Source organism: Podarcis gaigeae (assembly GCF_964106915.1).
Source record: "Podarcis gaigeae genome assembly, chromosome: 11".
Taxonomy (NCBI): domain Eukaryota; kingdom Metazoa; phylum Chordata; class Lepidosauria; order Squamata; family Lacertidae; genus Podarcis; species Podarcis gaigeae.
In genome coordinates, this window is record NC_139687.1 from 7,312,846 (window position 1) to 7,333,365 (window position 20,520).

General features: G+C 43.1%; 1 protein-coding gene across 1 annotated transcript in view; it reads right to left on the minus strand.

Moving 5' to 3' along the window:
• Nucleotides 1-16,127, minus strand: part of TUT7 (terminal uridylyl transferase 7) — a 45,163-nt gene extending 29,036 nt beyond the window's left edge. The window contains exons 1-8 of the mRNA XM_083701879.1: nucleotides 15,883-16,127; nucleotides 11,687-12,202; nucleotides 7,912-8,090; nucleotides 6,068-6,184; nucleotides 4,390-4,567; nucleotides 3,585-3,673; nucleotides 2,850-2,901; nucleotides 482-551 (exon numbers count right to left, since the gene is read on the minus strand). Coding sequence (XP_083558005.1) covers nucleotides 482-551; nucleotides 2,850-2,901; nucleotides 3,585-3,673; nucleotides 4,390-4,567; nucleotides 6,068-6,184; nucleotides 7,912-8,090; nucleotides 11,687-12,182 — 1,181 coding nt within the window. The 5' untranslated portion in view covers nucleotides 12,183-12,202; nucleotides 15,883-16,127. The remainder of the gene's footprint in view (nucleotides 1-481; nucleotides 552-2,849; nucleotides 2,902-3,584; nucleotides 3,674-4,389; nucleotides 4,568-6,067; nucleotides 6,185-7,911; nucleotides 8,091-11,686; nucleotides 12,203-15,882) is intronic.
• Nucleotides 16,128-20,520: the final 4,393 nt, after the last annotated feature.

Sequence of the window (20,520 nt, forward strand, 5' to 3'; positions counted from 1 at the left end):
AGTTCAATGGGGCTTACTATCAGGTAAACAGGAACAGGATTGAAGCCTTGGGGAGATATCCAACATTAGTCATATTCAGAGTAGTCTTATCAAAGTCAATAAACCTAAGTAACTTAAGTCACGAGTCTACTATGAGCATGACTTAGCTTGATGTTATCTTAGTAAGACCCTAACCCTAAACTTATTTACAAGAAACTACAGCTGGGATAAGGCTTTATGCTTGCATCACATGTGGAAATTGCTTCTTTTTGTTTTGTTTCTTTTGCCCTTTGAAGGCAAGGGTGCAGATCTGAAGTGATTCTTAGGGCACTGACGAGAGTGGAAGAAGCAGCCCTTACTGTTAGATTCTAATTTGTTTGCTCACATTACTATGGGAATCAATATATTTGGAATGATTTAATACAGAAGCCAACAGAGATGTGTGGATCTTTAATTTACACTGTTCAATACTATACACACACACAAATTTGCTATCAGAGACCTTTGTTTTTCTTTGCACACCACCACAGGCACTCTAGCATGGAAATCTGCATCAACATCAACAAAAGATTCTAAGAAGGGGAAAAAGAAAGCCACATTAATCATGGTACTGAAGAAAAATAAGATGCAAAAACTGTCTCACACACAGAAGAGCAGAGGAAAATCTTCTACTCCCTTGCTGGTCTTTTACATTCACATGTATGCAGTTCTCATGTGACAACTACAGCCATCCCTTTGATGCTATAATGTGCTGGTTCTCCTGATAAATACCTCTTCAATACATACAGGGTTCAGCTGTCAGTGGGCAAAACATTTGCCCAAATGAATGGAGCTTCAGATGGTCATCTGAACCCATTCTTAGACTGCAAAAATTAAAGACCAGAAGAAACCCTCTAATGATACGAATAAATAAAACTAGTCAGCAGCAGCAACAACAACTGTTCCGCTTAAGCCACACAAACCCAAGGGCCTGATCCTGCACAGCTTGACCAGTGGTTCAGGCCCTTAAAATGAGAGATAGAAATGCATCAGGGTTTGCCTGTTCTTTCTCTCTTTTGAGTAAGTAAACAGACATTTTTGGGCACAGTAGTATCTCTGCCATATTAAATCATACATTTGAAGATTAAGGTACTTATCTAAGTTTCAATTCACACATATATTTTTGTCTTCATTCAGCTTCTATTAATTACCAAGGTATTAAAAAAGGGCCACCCGCTACCTGTTTTTATAAGCATAATGGAAACAGGCAAATGAATATCTTTATCCAGACATGACGCTTGGTTCACATGGTGCTGATTAGGTGGCTGAGCTTGAAAAAACACCCGTAAAGCAATGGCTCAGGAGTAACTGCTAATAGTAATCATAATAATAATTTTATTAATTATACCCCGCCCATCTGGCTGGATTTCCCCAGGCACACTGGGCAGCTTACAGCAGATCTAAAAACATCAAGCGCTAAAAACCTCCCGATAAAGGGGTGTCTTCTTAAAGTTCTGTAAATCTCCTTGACATTTGAAGGGAGGGTGTTCCACAGAGAGGGCACCACTACCAAGAAGGCCCTCTGCTTGGTTCTTTGTGGCTTCACTCCTTGAAGTGAGGGAACCAGAAGAAGACCCTCAGAGTAGGAAATCAATGTCTGGGCTGAATGATGGGGAAGGAGATGCTCCTTCAGGTATACTGGCCAAGGCCATTTAGGGATTTAAAGGTCAGCACCAACACCTTGAATTGTGCTCGGAAACTAGGAGCCAATGAAGGTTCTTTGGGACCTTTTTAATGTATTTATTAAAGATGTGGAAGTATGTGATAAGAAGGCAAACCATGTTAAGATAACTGACAGGCAAACAGAACCAACAAAATGACTGGCGAGACAAGTCTACGGGCTATGTTTACACTCACAATAAAATGTGTGGCTTAGTAGTACGCAGGTTGTACTTACTGATCAGTTTGTATAAGTGCCACCTCTGTTGGTGTATAAAAAATTAGGAACGATTGTTTCAGAAAATGATGCACCAACTAGCATTAAATGCCGAGGACTGCCCGTGTTACAAACCTTATTTTAATTATTGGTATTCATTAGCCAATCTGCTTTATTCGGGGTTCTTAAAAATAGTTACAGTGGAGTTTTGTCCACCATCTTAATGCAGGTTTTGGGGTGAAGTGGCAATTCCTGATTCTAGCCTGTGGAACCAGCAGTCAATATTCCAGATAAATCAAGACAGAGTACAAGGATATAAGAACCTAAGAGCCCACTGTATCAGGCCCAGGTGGTCCAGTATTCTGTTCTCACAGTGGCCATCCAGACATCAGATCACTTCCATTTTCCTTCAATCTTCCCTTATGAACCATCTCTTTTAGCCTTTTCCTCATATCCTGAATGAAGCCTTAACAACAAAGAGTTGATGGGTTGCGGTTGTGTATGGCCAAGTGCATACTATAGAGGTGTTGCCTCTTTTTCTGCTACCTGATACATGCTAACACCTAGGCCCCATCAACTCTAAGAAACATTTGGCTATACTTTTCTCCTGTAGCCAAAATTTCTGGGGAGCCATTATGATCCATATGATTCCTCCATTCTTTTTCTCAAGCTATGGTTTGTTGGGCTTTGCATGAGCTGCTTTGAAAGAATTATAAATCAACCATTCCAATCCAGACATCTATCTAGTACCAACTTCCACCACTGTGTTAATACTCTCTCCTCTTAGTTGCTGTATGAAAATAGGGACAATGGCACCAATCATTAGATACAGGCGGTCCTGTCCACTGCCTACCCTCAAGAGATATTTGTTTGGTGCTACTTGCACAGAAATGACATTCTCACCCAATGTAGGTGAGGACATGGCTAAGTCGAGATATGAATGAATGGGCCTTACCACTATTCTTCAGGCTCTCTTGTACAAGTAAGAGAACATCTGGTTGGGACATCTATAAAGAACAGCAAAACAAAACTATAAAATTTTAACATTTACTGATGTTATTATTTATTTTGAAATATTAGTATAGTACTTCGTGACATTTAACTTGGGAAAACTAGCTGTCCGGTGGTACTTTAAAAAGAAGAGGTGGCTTTAATGCAAATAATAATAATAATAATTATGATAACCAGATAATCATTCAGTGCATGTATCCACATCAGTGACCTGTAATCAGCGGAGGAATGACTGCTGGGAAATATGCAGAAAGAAGAAACACCATGGTACATCTGTGTCAGCACAACCAGACACCCTCACTTGCCCCAGGTGCAACAAAACATCTCTCTCCCATATCGGTCTCACAGCCACAGCATGTGCTGTGACTCTCCAATGGTTTGACTCTTCCACTGTCTCTGGAGACAGATGGATGCCAACCAATAACCATATTAAAAAAGAGAATCTCATTAAAATTTTAGTTCACATCAATAGTTATTTGAGGTTTTGTATATGCATCTTTGCTAAGCTTTGCTTTACTTTTATAAACTGCTCAAATTTATAACTTTCCCAGAATTGTAGGCATGCATGTTGATTTTTATAGTACCATTATGGCTGCTATGAACCATGTAAACATAATTTGGCAGCAAAGCTGCTAGAATCCCCTTTATACAATATTTCCTGAAGAAAATGATTACTTACATTAGCTGGAAACTGGATATCTAGATTTACATCTGAGTTTTTGAAACCAAATCTGCTGCAAGAAGAGCCATACAGTCTTAGAGAACAATCTATAGTGAATGAAAATGGAAAATTTCAATTTGAAATGCAGAACAGGGGAAAATACTTTCTTCTCCACAAAGAAGTCTTGACCAGAGCAGATCCAGGAATAACAGGAGTTTACACTCCCCACATCCATTCCTGGTTAACCTATGTTCTTTCCATGTTTAAAGGACATGAATATGAATCTGATTTAGCGATATTTAAGCACTGCTTATTTTTAGCCATCATGCTGGCTTCTCCTTTAGCAGTTCATCTATTTTACAGCGCTGGGTCTATATTTTGCATCAAGTAACTAAGATACTGGGACGCGGGTGGCGCTGTGGGTAAAACCTCAGCGCCTAGGACTTGCCGATTGCATGGTCGGCAGTTCAAATCCCCGCGGCGGGGTGAGCTCCCGTCGTTCGGTCCCAGCTCCTGCCCACCTAGCAGTTCAAAAGCACCCTTAAGTCAAGTAGATAAATAGGTACCGCTTTATAGCGGGAAGGTAAACAGTGTTTCCGTGTGCTGCTCTGGTGCCGGTTCGCCAGAGCAGCTTCGTCACGCTGGCCACGTGACCCTGAAGTGTCTGTGGACAGCACTGGCTCCCGGACTCTAGAGCACACAACCCTAGAGTCTGTCAAGACTGGCCCGTATGGGCAGGGGTACCTTTACCTTTTTAACTAAGATACCATGGAAATACAACCTGGATCACCATTTGTTAAAGACAATTATAATAAAATGTTACCTGGCAATTTCTGATGCAATACACTTTCCATGGCAGTTTTAACTCCAAGCCGTTGTTCCAAGTCTTCATTGTTTAAACCAAACTCTTGCACTACTTTCTCAATGGCAACACCAATAGCTTCAATCTGCAAAGGCGTTGGTGGAGGTAGGGCAGTCAGCAGTTGTTGTTCTTGCTTTTCCTTTAGAGATAATATGCAAGAAATATATAATTTTTTTTCTCTCAGAATCATTTTAATAATGTAAAAAGTACAGTTTACCTACTTTTATTTCTCCATACTATTTTGTGTTGTTTTTTTTTGGGGGGGGGGGGGAGAACCAATTCTAATGTCCCTGCAAAGAGCATTTCCAAAAGTATGTCCTCTTACTAGCTAAAGCATCACAGATAATATTTACTCACAGAAAAGCATTTCTTGTGCAAGAGAAACAAATGTAAGAAGACGTACTATGTACTCCTATTTGTATTGTGGTAGTAATGCGCATAACAGTTTGCAGAACAAAAAGGTCCCTAGGTAACCCAAGGAGCTTACAACATAAATTCAACGTTGTTTAGAAAAACGACAGCAAGGATAACAGGCATCAACATGGCAAGCCAGATGCCAAGAGAAAAGAAAGGTATTCATGAGATGGTAAAAAAACCCACCAAAAAGAGGGCAAGGGAGGCCATTTTAAGCAGGGGGTTTCAAATCCGTACCTTGGCTTCCTGCTCATGCCCAGATCCAGCACGAACCAATTGCCCCAACTCGAAAGGCTTCCACAACCTTGCCACTTTCTGATCTCGGCTCTCTTACCCAAGTACATCCCTGGCTGCAACATTCGTTCCTGCGTTTCAACCTCCCTCAGCTTCCTCAAGGTCTCTGGCTCCCACAAATGGCTTTGCTATTTCCCCCTTGTGCCACCATCCGAAGACATCTCTCCCGGTAGGGATTTGGACTGCTGAGCCAACGACTTTTCTAATCAACGCCCTAGAGCAAGCATGGGACGTGGGTGACGCTGTGGGTTAAACCACAGAGCCTAGGACTTGCCGATCAGAAGGTCGGCGGTTTGAATCCCCGAGACGGGGTGAGCTCCCATTGCTCGGTCCCTGCTCCTGCCAACCTAGCAGTTCGAAACCACGTCAAAGTGCAAGTAGATAAATAGGTACCACTCCAGCGGGAAGGTAAACAGCGTTTCCGTGCGCTGTTCTGGTTTGCCAGAAGCGACTTAGTCATGCTGGCCACATGACCTGGAAGCTGTATGCTGGCTCCCTCGGCCATTAAAGTGAGATGAGCGCCGCAACCCCAGAGTCAGCCACAACTAGACCTAATTGACCCTTTACCTTCAGAGCAAGCATGGCTCACCTGCTTCAGCCCAAGGACTGCATGTTTGGCTGCAGGCCACTTCCTCTTGCACATACATGCAGCTCACAACATGCACCTATTCCCCCTACCTGCGTCATCTCTATTGCTCCCTCCCCACTAGTTATAGGTCCCAAGCACAGAACATCCTGCCCCGAAGCAGGGAAGGTTGGAATAAGGTTGCTAGGAGGGGGCAATGTAGGGGCTCCCATGTTTAGCTGCTGCTGCTCATCAGCTACCATACTGACATGTGATATTTTGAGCTTTCTCTTAATAATCTGCACAACACACACACACACAAAACCCCTGTAATGCTTCTATAGCTCTGACTGGGCGTTGACTCACCTTTATGTTTTTCTTGTGTCTCTTTTCTTTAATATGCTTATGAGCAAAAGCCACCGACTCAATCAAAGTATCGCATAATTTGCAAGTGTATTTGGCTGTTGGGTAACTTCGAGGGCGCTAAGGAGAACACAATGTATTAAAATGTATTGATTTTAATTTATTTATTTCCTAAAATTTATTTACCGCTCAATCGTAGAAAACAACAACTTCAAAGTGGTTTACAGAAAAATTTCAGCTGTAATTTAATAGTCAAAACAAAAAAATTCCTTCCAGTAGCACCTTAAAGACCAACTAAGTTAGTTCTTGGTATGAGCTTTCTTGAAGTGTGCATGCACACTTTTGGTATCTGAAGAAGTGTGCATGCACACTTCAAGAACGCTCATACCAAGAACTAACTTAGTTGGTCTTTAAGGTGCTACTGGAAGGAATTTTTTTGTTTTGACTATGGCAGACCAACACGGCTACCTATCTGTAACTGTAATTTAATATACAGTCATACCTTGAACGCCTTGGGAGTCTAACATTCTGGCTCCCGAACAATCAAAAACCGGAAGTGAGTGTTCCAGTTTTTGAAGCCAAACGTCCAACAGGGCTTCTGCAGCTTCCGATTGGCTGCAGGAGCTTGCTGCAGCCAATCAGAAGCCGCGCTTTGGAAGTCAAACGTTTCGGAAGTCAAGCAGACTTCTGAAACGCATACTGGTCGACTTCCGAGGTACGGCTGTATACACAAAGTTTAAACCACAATAAAATAGACTAAAACAAATCAAAGCTTCTACAAATACTGTATATCATTTCACAGTGTTCCTGTCAAGACGAGTCACCTGGACTCAGAGTCAAACCATTTGTCAGAAAACATCTAGGATCATTTAAATAGCACTGAGAAGTAGCATTTCAGTCCTATAGGAAAGCTATGATATGTATCTCCATTCATGCTATTGAAACATCTACGTACTACCTATTAAATCAGGCAGCTCCCCTGACTCTAAAAACTGCTTAAGGTCCAACAACGTGCCTTTGATTCAGATTTGAAATGATTTTTACATATTCATTCCTTGGGCCTAAATCTGAGTCGCACACTGATTGCTTCAATATCTGTGATGACAAGTGAGAATTTTATTAATCAAAATTACCCAGACATTTCATATTCCTGGATCAGCTCAACATTTAAGTTATGTTAATGACTTTGTTGTGTGATTGCAATTTTTACAAGAGACTATGGACATGGGAGTGACCCACTTCAAAGGAATTCTTTCCTTGAGAAGAGAGGGGAGAACTAGACCTCTTGACGGACTAACTCTCAACACCCACCCACCTGAAAGTGTCTGCAGCCATACGGAGATGTGACTTTTAAGAAGGATCTGGGTAAGCTTTTCCATTTTTTTTTATTCTAAGGATAGTACTGTGGCTTATGATGTTTAACAAGAATTACATCAGATCATCAGTGTATCACAGAAATGGTAAGAATACTTATATAGCATTCCAGCTATGTCTCTGCTCTTTAGATTTTCTACCTATTGTCCATTTTGCTGAATGTTAAAAAAACCTTCAAATATTCATACGGTACGTCTACTCTGCCCAATGCAAGATTCATTAAACCCAAGTAATAAATTACAGGTGTTCATCCAAATTATTGCAGCTCTTCACAATGAACAAGCAGCCCCTTGTAACCATTCACAAATACATAAAAGTAATCTGTGGTTAAACATGTTCCTTGCTTTCCCAAGTCCTTTCCCACCATTGTTGCTCTTCTCATTTGCCAAGCATATTCCTAACTGGTATTCTTCAGTACCAATATTGCACATTTCACCCCAAAACAAGAATATATATATTGCAGAAATAGCTACCTTCCTCAGCCTGTAAATGAAGTCTCGCTTAAGTCGTTCTTCAGCCTGTTGAAGCCCTAGCAATTCTTTTGCTGTCAGCAAAGACTCATCTATAACCGGCCCATCCATATCCTCCTCTTGATCGTTTTCGTCTTTTCTTATCCGTCTTGATCTTCTTGGCTTCCTATGTTTCTTTGTTTCTTTTGAACAGTTATTAGAACAAAGTTGCTGTAAGTGCACGGCACAAATAACGACTGTGACCTTAGTGCATTTCCGCACCTAAACAAACCATTGTTGAGAAACCATTCAAGCTTCAGATGGAATCTACAGTTGCAATGCAAAAACTCTTGAGTTTGCAACCCAACAAGGGAAGGCACAACATAACATAACATAAGGCACCTAGAATATGAAAAGATGTGCAGTACAATCCAATACCCCCACTGAACCCAGCAAGACTTCATTTGCAACCCTATCCTTTGCCCTCTCACTAGCCATATATAAAAATTTGCTGTTACTGTGCATAGGGTTGCAGTCTTAAAGTATCACCGCTTTTATCTTCCTACAAATGCCGTTTTGGGGACCTTTTTAATGTACTTATTAAAGTGGAAGTACGTGATAAGAAGGCAAACCATGTTAAGATAATTGACAGGTGAACAGAACCAACAAAATGATGAAGTACATTGTTATGGAGTGGATTTTTTATTTGGACTCTAATGCCAATAGGGTTGCTGTGGACCCCAGAAACTGTCTGGAATACAGTAAGCCCTCAACGTACACTGGGGTTACTTGCACTTAAAGCCAAAGTTGCATATGGGTGGGACTGCCAGTTTCCCCCTCCCCGACGCCTGTCCCCTTTTTTAATTTTTTTAAATTATTTGCCAAGCACATAAAGCTGAATGTGCACAAATTAAATGTGTGCAAGTTGCCAGGCTTACTGTATTTGCAAACCTTTTTTTTTGCCATGTGAACCACTTCACACTCTGTGTACTCCTCAACAATTATGGGGTCAGCTGTCCTGTGTTGCCCTGTTTTTCAGTTTTAAAAAAAGTTTAACTTACTTATGGGTCCAATTTACCTATCTGGACAAATGGGAAAGTGAAACTATCAATGCCTAAGCTCATTGAGACCCACCCCATCCCTAAGCAATTTCTCCAAATAGGGTAGGAAAACCTTAGCATTTTGCCTATATGAAAATTTCCATTTTTATGTGCTTATACCACTTCAAGAGCACTGTAATAGATTTTTATGTTTGTATGTGTATATCATATATATAGAAACAGAACAAAATGTACGTTCCTATGCACACACAAAACTTATAAAGGATCCCAGGAGTCATTTTTAACACACACACACACACACACACACACACACACACACACACACACAGTTAATTATGCTCATAGCTGTCAATGTTTTCCTTTTTTTAAGGGAAATTCCCTTATTCCAAATAGGATTCCTCGAAAGAAAAGGGAAAGGTTGACAGCTATGATTCTGCTCCAAATTGGCTTTTATCTTAACATAGTGCAGACTCACAACGCTGATTTCTTTTTTGTAATATAGGTGGTGATAATTTCGCATGGGGGTTCCATACCTGGCCCCCACCTCGTTCTGCCATTTTCCAGGTCCAAAAGAACCCAAATGTCGGTGACCGCACATCAATGGGATGCACCTAAAATGGTTGTCATCTGAATTTTTTGGAGGCAGGGAGGACAGGCCTCCCTATTAGGCTATCAGGTACATCGGATTCCTTCCATTATTTACTATGAGTCCAGAATTTCAGACAGGCATCATTTTGCTTTCCCTTTCATTAACATTTAGGTGGGGACCAACAGTTTGTTTTAGTCTACGCTTTTGAAATGTGATACCACATCCTGTTTTGTTAAAGTAGAATAGTGTTGAAATCAATCTCAGGGTAGTATTGAACTAAATTTTACTCAGAGTAGACCCACTGAAATTAATGGCCATAACTAAATTAGATCCTTAAATTTCAGTGGGACTACTTGAAGTAAAACATAGTTGTCAAATTACCCTTAACCTTTATTTTCAGATACAACTTTAAAGGGGTCTACTGAACCCCAATAGCAGATAAGCACTGTCAAAAAGTGGTGAAAAAGAGTTAACTTGATATGATTTTATTTTTTGCTTAAATCATTTCCATACCACTTTATATCTCAAAAAATCTCAAAGTGGTTTGTTTTTCTTTCCAAAGTTTCCCAAACAGCTCCTGGTCATCTGAATTGCATAAAAAAAATGAGATCACCTTTAAAAAAAATGAGATCACCTTAAAATTCTCTACCCAACCAGGCACCTGCATGTTTTGCTTAAGGTGCGGGACTAATCTTGGTAACAGCTAGGCTTTTTGTTTAAAAAAATGGGAGGTGGCCAATGCTTCTTTATTCCAAAATCCTAGGTGTGTAACCTGATCTATGCAGCATCTAGCAAAAATTTATTCAGCCTCCATCTTGGAAAGGAGTCTACAAAATCACCTTATGGCTACAGCATCTGGCCTACTTTTTGCATGTGTGTGTGTGTTGTTTGTCCTCCCCCACCAACTCCTTTATATAACACCTTATTTGTTGAAGAGTTCTGCAGAACTCAAAACTTGTTATTAGTTTGTAACATTCTGGTTGATCCTACTAAAGGTATTACCCAACTGTGAATTTTTGGAATTTAAGCTTGTGTCTCTTAATATTTGTGTCACCAAACAGAAAACAACATTATCCTAAGCGTCCTGTTCTCATGCTACATTAACTTACAGCCATGAATGCAGGTGGCGGTAGAGGAAATCAAGTAGTTTTTAGATAGGGATGGGGAATCTGTGGTCCTCCAGATGTTGAACTACAATGCCCATGCTAGACGCAGCTGATGGAAGACATGGTCCAACAGCAACAGAAGGGCAGCAGGGTTCCCACCAATGCCTTAAGCCGGAAATCAAGCTTTTACTTAAAAGCACATTTTTATCCCTTAAGCGCACCCATTCAGGGCTTTGGAAGTCCCTTTGGAAATGCCCCTGGCACCAGTGCACATTTGAGTTGGCTAGAGCAGGTAGCTGAAGATGGAAAAATCTCAGACGCATGTTTTACTCAATCCATGTAGGGCAGTGTTCCCCAACCTTGGGCCTCCAGCTGTTTTTGGACTACAGTTCCCATCATCCCTGACCACTGGTCTTGCTAGCTAGGGATGATGGGAGTTGTAGTCCAAAATCAGCTGGAGGCCCAAGGTTGGGGAACACTGATGTAGGGTACAATACACCCCAAAGTTCTCTTGTGTAAGCTGGGCATGAACATCACCATTTCAGTAAGGATTGTGCAACACAGCTGCCCATTAGATTTTGTCCCCAAGTACCGATTCTGTCACATGGGCATTTGTGCAATACTGTGTAAATTTAAGGGCCTACTGTTAAATTTTAGATGACATTCTTAAAATATTGGGACAACTGTTTATGAATCTGAAATATTTTCCCCCAACCTTTTCTGGTGGGTTTCATAGTTATTGGGGAGGCAGATAGCAACACAGCTTTTAGCCACTTACCTTACACAGGATACAACTGTGATTGCTACAAAGAAAACCCCACAACAGCTAAAGCAAGATATAGGATTGATATCAACCCAGTCATTCTTTGGTTGTTTTTTAGATTAGCAGGTATTGTGCCATAATTTAGCAACAGAGCACTATCTTGAAATATTGTAGATTTTATATTTTCTAAGGTTAGAAGATACCTAAAGACTACAGTCACCCCAAAATATTGGAACACATTTTAAAATACAAGAAAATGATCTAAAGGTGTTTATATTACCAGAATTTCCTTTCCTATCTGATAAATCGTCACTTGTTAAGTCTCTCTGGAGCTGCTTCCTTCCATTTCTGTTTCCTTGGCTCTCACACTCATGAGAAGAATCCTTCCTTGTCCTGTTAACCACAGGAACCCGGGGTGTAGATCTGTATTCTCTCCAACTGTCTAAATTAGCATGATGGTTGTCAGACACCCACTTTTTAATTTGGTCTTTTGAGGCTTCATTTATCCTCATCCCTTGATTGTGAACAGTGTTTTTAGAAGAATTTGGGTGATTTGAAACACCGTGTGCTCCCTTTCGGGGACTTGTTCCATAGTGACCCAGTGCTCCCTTTCTTTTCTCAATCCCTATCTCCATCTTGTTGCCGTGTCCATTTCCATAATCATCCATTGCTTGGTAATCGTGACGTAAAGCACACTTCTGGAAATCCTCCTCATTTAAAATCCCCCGCTCCTTATTACGTCTGGCAAAGCACGGTTTTGCGGCATCTCCCATCATATTAGCTGTTCGCTCTTTCCCTGTGGGATGGGGAAAGAAATACATGTTCAAAACGGGACAGGTAGGATGCCGTGAAGAGGGCAGGGGTGAGTTTGACTATGTGGGAGACTTAGGGTCAAATTTCCACTAAGCTTACTGGGGCACCTTGGGCAAAGTACTCTCTCTCACCCAGCCAAGCTTTTACAGTCATACCTTGGGTTACAACCGCTTCAGTTTGCGTTTTTTCTGGTTGCGGACCGCCGAAACCCGTTAGTACTGGAACAGGTTACTTCCGGGTTTCCGTGGTCGCGCATACGCAAACGCGGGTTGCGAAAGCTGCGGGTTGCGAACGTTCGCAACCCGAGTGTCCACTGTATTGGTAAACATAGATTCACAGAATTGTAGAGTTGGAAGCGACCAGAAGAGTCATCTAATCCAACCTTGATCAATGCTGGAATCTTTTATCCAATGGGGGGCCCAACCCTGAGATTAAGAGTCTCAAGCTTTACCAACTGAGCTATCCCACATAAGAGAAGCCCAGGCCAAAGGACCCCCTAGCCCAGCACTCTGTTCTCACGGTAGGCACCCCGGTGTCTATAGAAAGCATACAAGGGAGAACTTGGGCACAAGAGCATTCTCCCCAGCTGTGATTCCCAGAAAACCAGTATTCAGAGTCATCCTGCCTCTGACTGTGGAGGTTGAACAAAAATATGTCACCCCTACACAAACCAATTGTCAGATTTTGAAATATAGCATGAAATGTGAGAGAGAAGAGAAATGGGTCACAGAATAAAATTTATGCCAAGTATTGTGACCATCCAAGGTGGTCACACTAATACTGTACAGTAGTACCTCGGGTTAAGTACTTAATTCGTTCCGGAGGTCCGTTCTTAACCTGAAACTGTTCTTAACCTGAGGTACCACTTTAGCTAATGGGCCTCCTGCTGCCGCCGCACCGCCAGAGCACGATTTCTGTTCTCATCCTGAAGCAAAGTTCTTAACTCAAGGTACTATTTCTGGGTTAGCAGAGTCTGTAACCTGAAGCTTATGTAACCTGAAGCATATCTAACCCGAGGTACCACTGTAATATATCCAGATTTATACAAACTGCAGCGGATTAGCAGCTCCAGCAAGACTATTGCCTTTAAGAGCTCCTCTGAAGGGTGTGGGTGGGTACACAACCAACATTCCTCAACCTCTATCATTCTGCTAATGACCTAGAAAACATAAGCAACACCCAACAAAGAGCACTGAACTCCAAAGACTAGCACAGCAAATAAGAAGCTGATGAGGCAACTACATAGTGCTAGCACTTTGAACTTCAAATTACAGGACTTGCCTCCTGCTCTTGTATTAACAGAGGCAGAAGTTGGAGAAAAGGAGTGGCATCAGTCTTAACTCATCCTACGATGAGTGTGCATGGCTTGTAGCTGTGAGAATTACATACATCCATAGCTGTCAAAATTCCCCACCCCTCTGTCTGACAGGATTACAGAAAGCAGCCAAAATTAACAGCACAACAGATAGCACCTTTGGAACATGAATTCAAAGTGTACTGTATAAAATGGCACATAGAAAGAGAATTAAGTGAAAATAAAAGCAGGCAGCAATCAGACAAAAGCATTAACTCTATACATGCAGCAAAACTGTAAGAGATTTAGTCCCGCCTGTTCTATCATTCTTGAGACTGAGGGCACTTTATCTTCATGCATTCTTAAGGAAACCATCACCTGCTAAGCAATTTAATGTGCATGCAACTTACAATAAGTGTGCACATAAAAGCTAGGGTTATTTCCCTTAAAAAGCAGGACTTCTCTTTCATCTTAAACTGGTATATCAAGTTAGCTGCTTTGAAAACGACAGTGAATCTTTGTGCAAAACCATCACACCACAACCTTACACGGGAAGGGACCATAGGTCAAAGCCACACGATACCTTTAAAGCAATCCTATTCCACCATAAGTCATGGCTTCACCAAAGAATCCTGGGAAAGGTAGTTTGTTAAGGGTGTTGGGAATTGTAGCTCTGCAAGGGCACTCCTAATAATTTTCAGCACTACAGTCCCCAGGATTATCTGGGAGAAGTCATGACTGTCTAAGTGTTTTAAATACACAGTGTGGGTTTGACTCATCCCTGGGAAAGCAGTATTTGTGACAAACTTCCTTGTTGCCAGGGCTTCTTGCTGGCTCTTGCAAGTGAGCAAGCTAGTGAAGGAGGGTTGGGTTGCTTGCTGCCCATCTACCAACTGAGATGATTGCTGTGCTAGCTGCAAAGGAACAAAAATGTATCCCTCCACATCCAGCATGGAAACACAGAGGGCTAGCAGTGAGGCGACAGATCACTCTGTCCCTCTTCCACAAGTCTGTTTGACAGAAGGCTCCCTCGAAAAACTAGCCTGCTAAGACCCTACTTGTCCGTGTTTCCATTTTGGCTTCCCCTCCACGGCCAGTATGGAAATATAAGTTACTAGCTTCTTTAGAGGCCAATATAACAGAAAAACAAAAATCTACAGGCTAGGTCCTTTTGTGGGCTTCATTATAAGGCTGACACTAGCTCTTTCCATAGGTCATTCAGCTTCTTTTTATGTACATTAACAGATTCTCCATGAAGATGAGAGAATATCATAAGGATATTCTCAACTCCTCTGTTTTCTAATCATGTCTGGGGTAGATAATATGCTAGGAGCTGACCACTATTTTAATTGTGACACAAAAAGGCACAGTGTCAGGGAAACATAATTTCCATATTTCTGCTTCATCCTCACCTTGAGTCCACCCACTTTTTCCTTTAAAAGTGCTGGTGGTTACAGCTGCCAAGCAGCAAGAACAGCACATGTTACATTTGAAAGTGTCCAACCAACAATAAACTCCGGCAGTCATCACTCACAAGGGAGTTGTTCCCTGGACCCATCAAATACATGTAGCTCAGTAAATATGTAATTACTAAGGCAGAAGCCAGCAGGCAGAGCTTTTTAACACAGAAGGCACCTCTGAAACTTCCCTGCTTTGTCTTTCACATATGATTGCTACAGCAGGACACAACGAAGATAAAGCCTATTACTTAATCAAATGTACACTGAGGCCTACATTACTTTATAAAAATTGTGTGTGCAGGTAACATTTCAGTCCCTATCGCAAACAGATGTAAAATCTCTTATGAAAAAGAGCTACCTTTCCAATGAACAAACCGATTTCTGCAAACCTCCCTGAGCCCCTTTAAGGATGGATGGCCAGTCTCGGGAGTTTCATCCTCCCCAACATCTCCTTAAGGCGAGCGGTGATCACATCTGAGTATTATTCTCCAATTAAAGGCTTGACTACACAGCCCAATCGATTTTATTTTATTTTATTTCCTGCGGCCGGGGGGGGGGGCAGCTTTTAAGCCGAAGTCCGTGAAACAACAACACACGGGAAAAACGCGGGGGTGATGGTGGTGGGTGTCGCCGGGGGCTCCCCTCCCCTTGCCCAGGCTGAGGTGACTGGGGCCACTTGGGGGGGGGGGAGGGCAAGAGCCCTTCAGGCCCACAAAGACCCCCCATTCCCCTCCCCCCGGGCGCAACGCCAGACCGCCCGTCTCCCTCGCACCCCCGCGGATACTACCGGCGGCGGGTGCGCGCTCCCCGGTCCCCACCCGGGAGCCAGTCCGAGCCTCATTGCGGGTGGGGGGGGGGAGAGAGAAAGAGGCGGCGGCGGCGGCCGGACGGCTATGAGGAGGAACTTACTCGGTAACCGATCTAACCGCCCTTCGGGCCGCAGCCTCCTCGCTTTCGCCTCCTCGCTGCCACGGCCGCCGCCTTATCACCGCTCCATTGTACCCAGGCGGAAGCCGCCCGCAGCAGAAAACCCGTCGCACAAAACCGTCCGAGATCCTTGCCGCCCCCCCCCCTCCGCCGCCGCCGCCGCCGCCGCTCCTCGTTCCTTGTCCTTCCGCCCTCCAGCTCCTCCTCCTCCTTCCTCTGCCCCGCCCCTCAGCAGCGCCCGTCGCGCCATCCGGCGCGCGGTGTTTACCTCACGGTCTGCGGGCGCCATGACACGAGAGGCAGGGGAGACGCCTCTCTCGGCCTCCGCGGATGGTCGAAAGGAGCCTCGCCGTCGGAGGAGAAGGAGGAGAAGGCACGAAGGCGCGCTGACAAAACACAAACAAAGCCCCCGCCTCCCGGAAAAACAAACAAACGCCCCCACACCACATACCTACAACCCCAGCCACATGGGCGGGGTATAAATAATAAAAATTATTGTGAATTATTTTACGTAGTTTTATTTGTACACAGTGGCATAGCGTGGGTTGTCAGCACCCGGGGCAAGGCAAATAATTTGCGCCCCCTAACCCGTAGATTTGCGCCCCTAACCCTAACCCCCAGATGTTGCGCCGGGTGCGGCCGGCCCCCCCCTGCACCCCCCACGCTATGCCACTGTTTGTACATGCCGCCTTTCCAAAAGCATGCTCAAGGCGGCTTACAACATGAAAAAAAAAATCACATAATATTATTCATTGAATAGATTTCCAGTCTGCTTTTTGAGGGGGTTACAACCCCTCACAAAGCTGTTTGGTGCACAAATAAGATGGTAGTAGAAAAAGATACAGAAGGACGAGGAGGGAGGACAGATTTCTTCCTGCCTGGCCTTTCCGCCCTGCTTATTTAATGGCATCTCATGCTATCGGGCATAGACGCATACAGTGGTGCCCCGCAAGACAGATGGCTCGCAAGACGAAAAACTCGCTAGACGAAAGGGTTTTCCGTTTTTCGAGGTGCTTCGCAAGATGAATTTCCCTATGGGCTTGCTTTGCAAGACGAAAACGTCTTGCGAGTCTTGCGATTTCCCCCCCTTTCCCCCCTTTTTATAAGCCGCTATTAGCCGCTTAGCTGCTAAGCCGCTAAGCCTTTAATAGCCACTAAGCCGCTAATAGCGCTAATCCACTAAGCTGCTAATAGGGGTGCTTCGCAAGACGAAAAAACCGCAAGACGAGACTCGCGGAACGAATTAATTTCGTCTTACGAGGCACCACTGTATTTAAAACATTTCCTGCCTTAGTGTCCATACTTTCAGCAGAATATGTATGCATGGCTGCCAACCTTCCCCTTTTTTTTGGCAGGAAATTCCCTTATTCCAGCACCGTTTCCCGCTGCTTCCCGCTCCTATCCCATAGACAGTCCCTGGGACAGGTGAGGCTGCAGATCTGAAAGTTGACTGCTATGTTCACTTTACAGCTGTTACTTCAAATGCAAGGGCATCAGTGGTCGGTGGGTATGAGGCTGGCAGGGTACAAGCTCTGCTCTTTGCTCCACATTTATTGCCAACTTGCTCAGGAAATGTATCTGTGCTTTAAATGTTGTTGAAATATTGTTGAATACTGGCCACAGTTGGCTAATTGGGTGGGAAGGGGAGAATAATCTTTAGGTGCTGTGCTAGTCAGGCGATGGCAAGTCAAAGAATTCTAAATTATCATAATAATGTGGCTGTGGATGGGATGAAATTGTATTTAACCATCACTCATCATTGTGATTTATGTTCAGGGGGAACTGTAATTCCCGTGGAAGGAAGGCATGAGCTTCGTTCCTTCTGTTGTGTTCAACAAATGGCAAAAACTACAAACATGGCATGTCTAGAAGGGCCATAGAGAAGATGAAGTCCAGTATTCCAGCTTTACTAGTTGTTGCTGTTTTTAATAGGATTGCCTGATGGCCTTCTGATTTTTTTTTTTAATGATTTACAGCCTCTTCATCTACATATTAAAGTAGAAATAGCACAGTAATCTCTTCAAAATAAAGGTCCCAAGCAGAAACTAGGCCAAACTAGCATATATGAATGACTCTTAACCTCATCCATGGACTGATTAAAAGGACTTAGATGTGACAGTGTCTCCTTGGAAATAATTGTCAAAATTGCTTCCAAAACATAATCACTGCTCAAGGTGTGTTTATAGCTGGCTTTTCCTTTACATCTGCTGTCAGAGCATGTGTGAGAAGGCTTGAGATACTGACTAGTACACTATTATCCAAGGGTGCAAACCGGGGCACAGTGCTGCCAGCTATGTGGTCCTGCCTGAGATTAAAACAGTTTTTGATGGGTTCTTGAAGGTAAAATTTATGTTGAATGCTCATTTGCATTCTCCCCCTTCTCTTCTGAACAATTATATTAACATGAAAGAGAGGGAGAGGTGCTTTAAGCCTCATGCATGTAAACAGTACAACCAATAGGCAAAGATAGGCTTTAAAGCTATTTAAGCCTCACACATGGGGGGTGGGGGCACACAAATTAGACTTTTTGATTGAAATGCCAAAAGGTGGCCACCACATGCAAACACATAGAAGGAAGACACCTAAGTGCAAGTATAGCCATTTATAACTGACTAAAATTATGATTTCCAATGCATCAAACTTGAGATTTTAAAAATGTACTGTATTGTTTAATATAACATAAAAATTGTAGGTGTGTGGCCAGCTTAGAAAAGGGATTTTCCTTTTTGTCACACCGTAGGGAATGCCCCTTCTAAAATGATGTCTACTATGTTGTGCTTATAACTCATTCATTCATGTGCAAATATATGCAGATTTAGTTGATTATTTATTAAATCATGCACTTAATATTAAAAAAAAAAAATAGTCAGGCTATAGCTGAACTATAAGAGAAACCATTGCCTTTAGCTGGTCCCTTCAATACTAGAAATACAGACCTAGATTGCCGTATTTTTCGTCCTATAGGGCGCACCAGCCCATAGGACGCACCTCATTTTTTTTGGGGGGGGGGAAATGAATAAAAAACAATTATTCCCCCCCCCCAGCTGTGGCTGCCGCCCCATGCCTTGCGCACACCTGCCCGCAAGCCTTGTGAGCCCGCGGGAACTCCCGCCAGGCTTGCAAGGCTTGCGGATAGCTTCCTGAAGCCTGGAAACGAGAGGGGTCGGTGCGCACCGATGCCTCTCGCCCTCCAGGCTTCAGCGAAAGCCTGCATTCGCCCCATAGGACGCACACATATTTCCCCTTCATTTTTGGAGGGGGGAAAGTGCGTCCTATGGGGCGAAAAATACGGTAACTTTGACTCTTCTAAGTTCTGCCTCTTCACTCTCTGTAGTGGTTATTATCATTGCTATTTTTCTAGAAAAGAGGTGCCGGAACTCACCATGAAGGCTTCCCTTGTTCTTTTATAATGACAGTGGTACCCACCAAAGCTGCCAGAACTGAGTTCCAGTGAGTTCCAGCTGGGGAAAAAAGCCCTGGTTATAATCAATCCATTTTTGCTAGAAATGTTTCCTGAACCAGCAGCAGAATACTGGAAATATTTAAGGAATGTTAGATTCCAACACTATATTTGCTCTCTTGCTCACATAACTTACATTTGATGCTGATGTGTTCAGATCACTACCCTGAGCAATGAAAGGTCCTGAGGCACAACACTTATTGGTGTTCGATTTCCATTGGAATGCTTCAGAGTAGGTTGGGTGGAAACAGGACGGAAGGAAAGAGGACAAGGCTCCTGTACAGGGAGGGAATTTCAGTAGGCGTATATAAGTGAATTCCCTCTTCTTCAAAGCTATTAAAGGCACAGAACTATTAAAGGCACTCCTTTGCTTATATCAAAGGTTACCCTTTATATCAAAAGGATACCCTTTATATCAAAGGTTACCCTTTGAGTAAGGCCTGCGTTTAAAATGGAAAAGTAGAAGAGCAAAAGAGCTGTCCTCTTTGGTATCTAGCCACCCCACATGTATGGAAAGAGGCTGTATGAGGATGAAGACAGATTTCAATAGGAGGTCAAGCTAGAGATACTGGCTCTCTTGAAACACAATGTTTTGTGATATAAAGCGGTGAAGGAAAATGCCCCTCCATCGCTATTCAGCACCCCATACCACTACAGTGGTACCTCGGTTTACGAACTTAAACCGTTCCTGAAGTCTGTTCTTAAACTGAATCCGTTCTTAAACTGAGGTGCACTTCCCTAATGAGGCCACCCCCCCCCCGGTGCCCTTCCACCATTCGATTTCCATTCATAGACCAAGGTAAAGTTTGCAAACTGGAACACTACTTCCAGTTTTGCAGAGTTCGTAAACCGAATTGTTCGTAGACAGGACTGTCCTTAAACCGAGGTACCACTGTAAAACATAAAAATATAACACAGTGGTTTACAACATTCACAAAACCCATATGATAGAAGCATTAAAAGGTTTAAAATAACATGTCCAGTAGGTCAGTTTCTGCTCACACATACACATCCAGAGTTCATGGACTCATTTTAGCCAGACAAAAATATTTGGGATGCATAGGAGGACCAGTGAGCAGTGTGTCTTGGGGAGATTTCTGAAGGCCAGAAGTCTGCATTTGGACCTGAAGTTGACTACTCCTCATCCCAACTGCAAGATG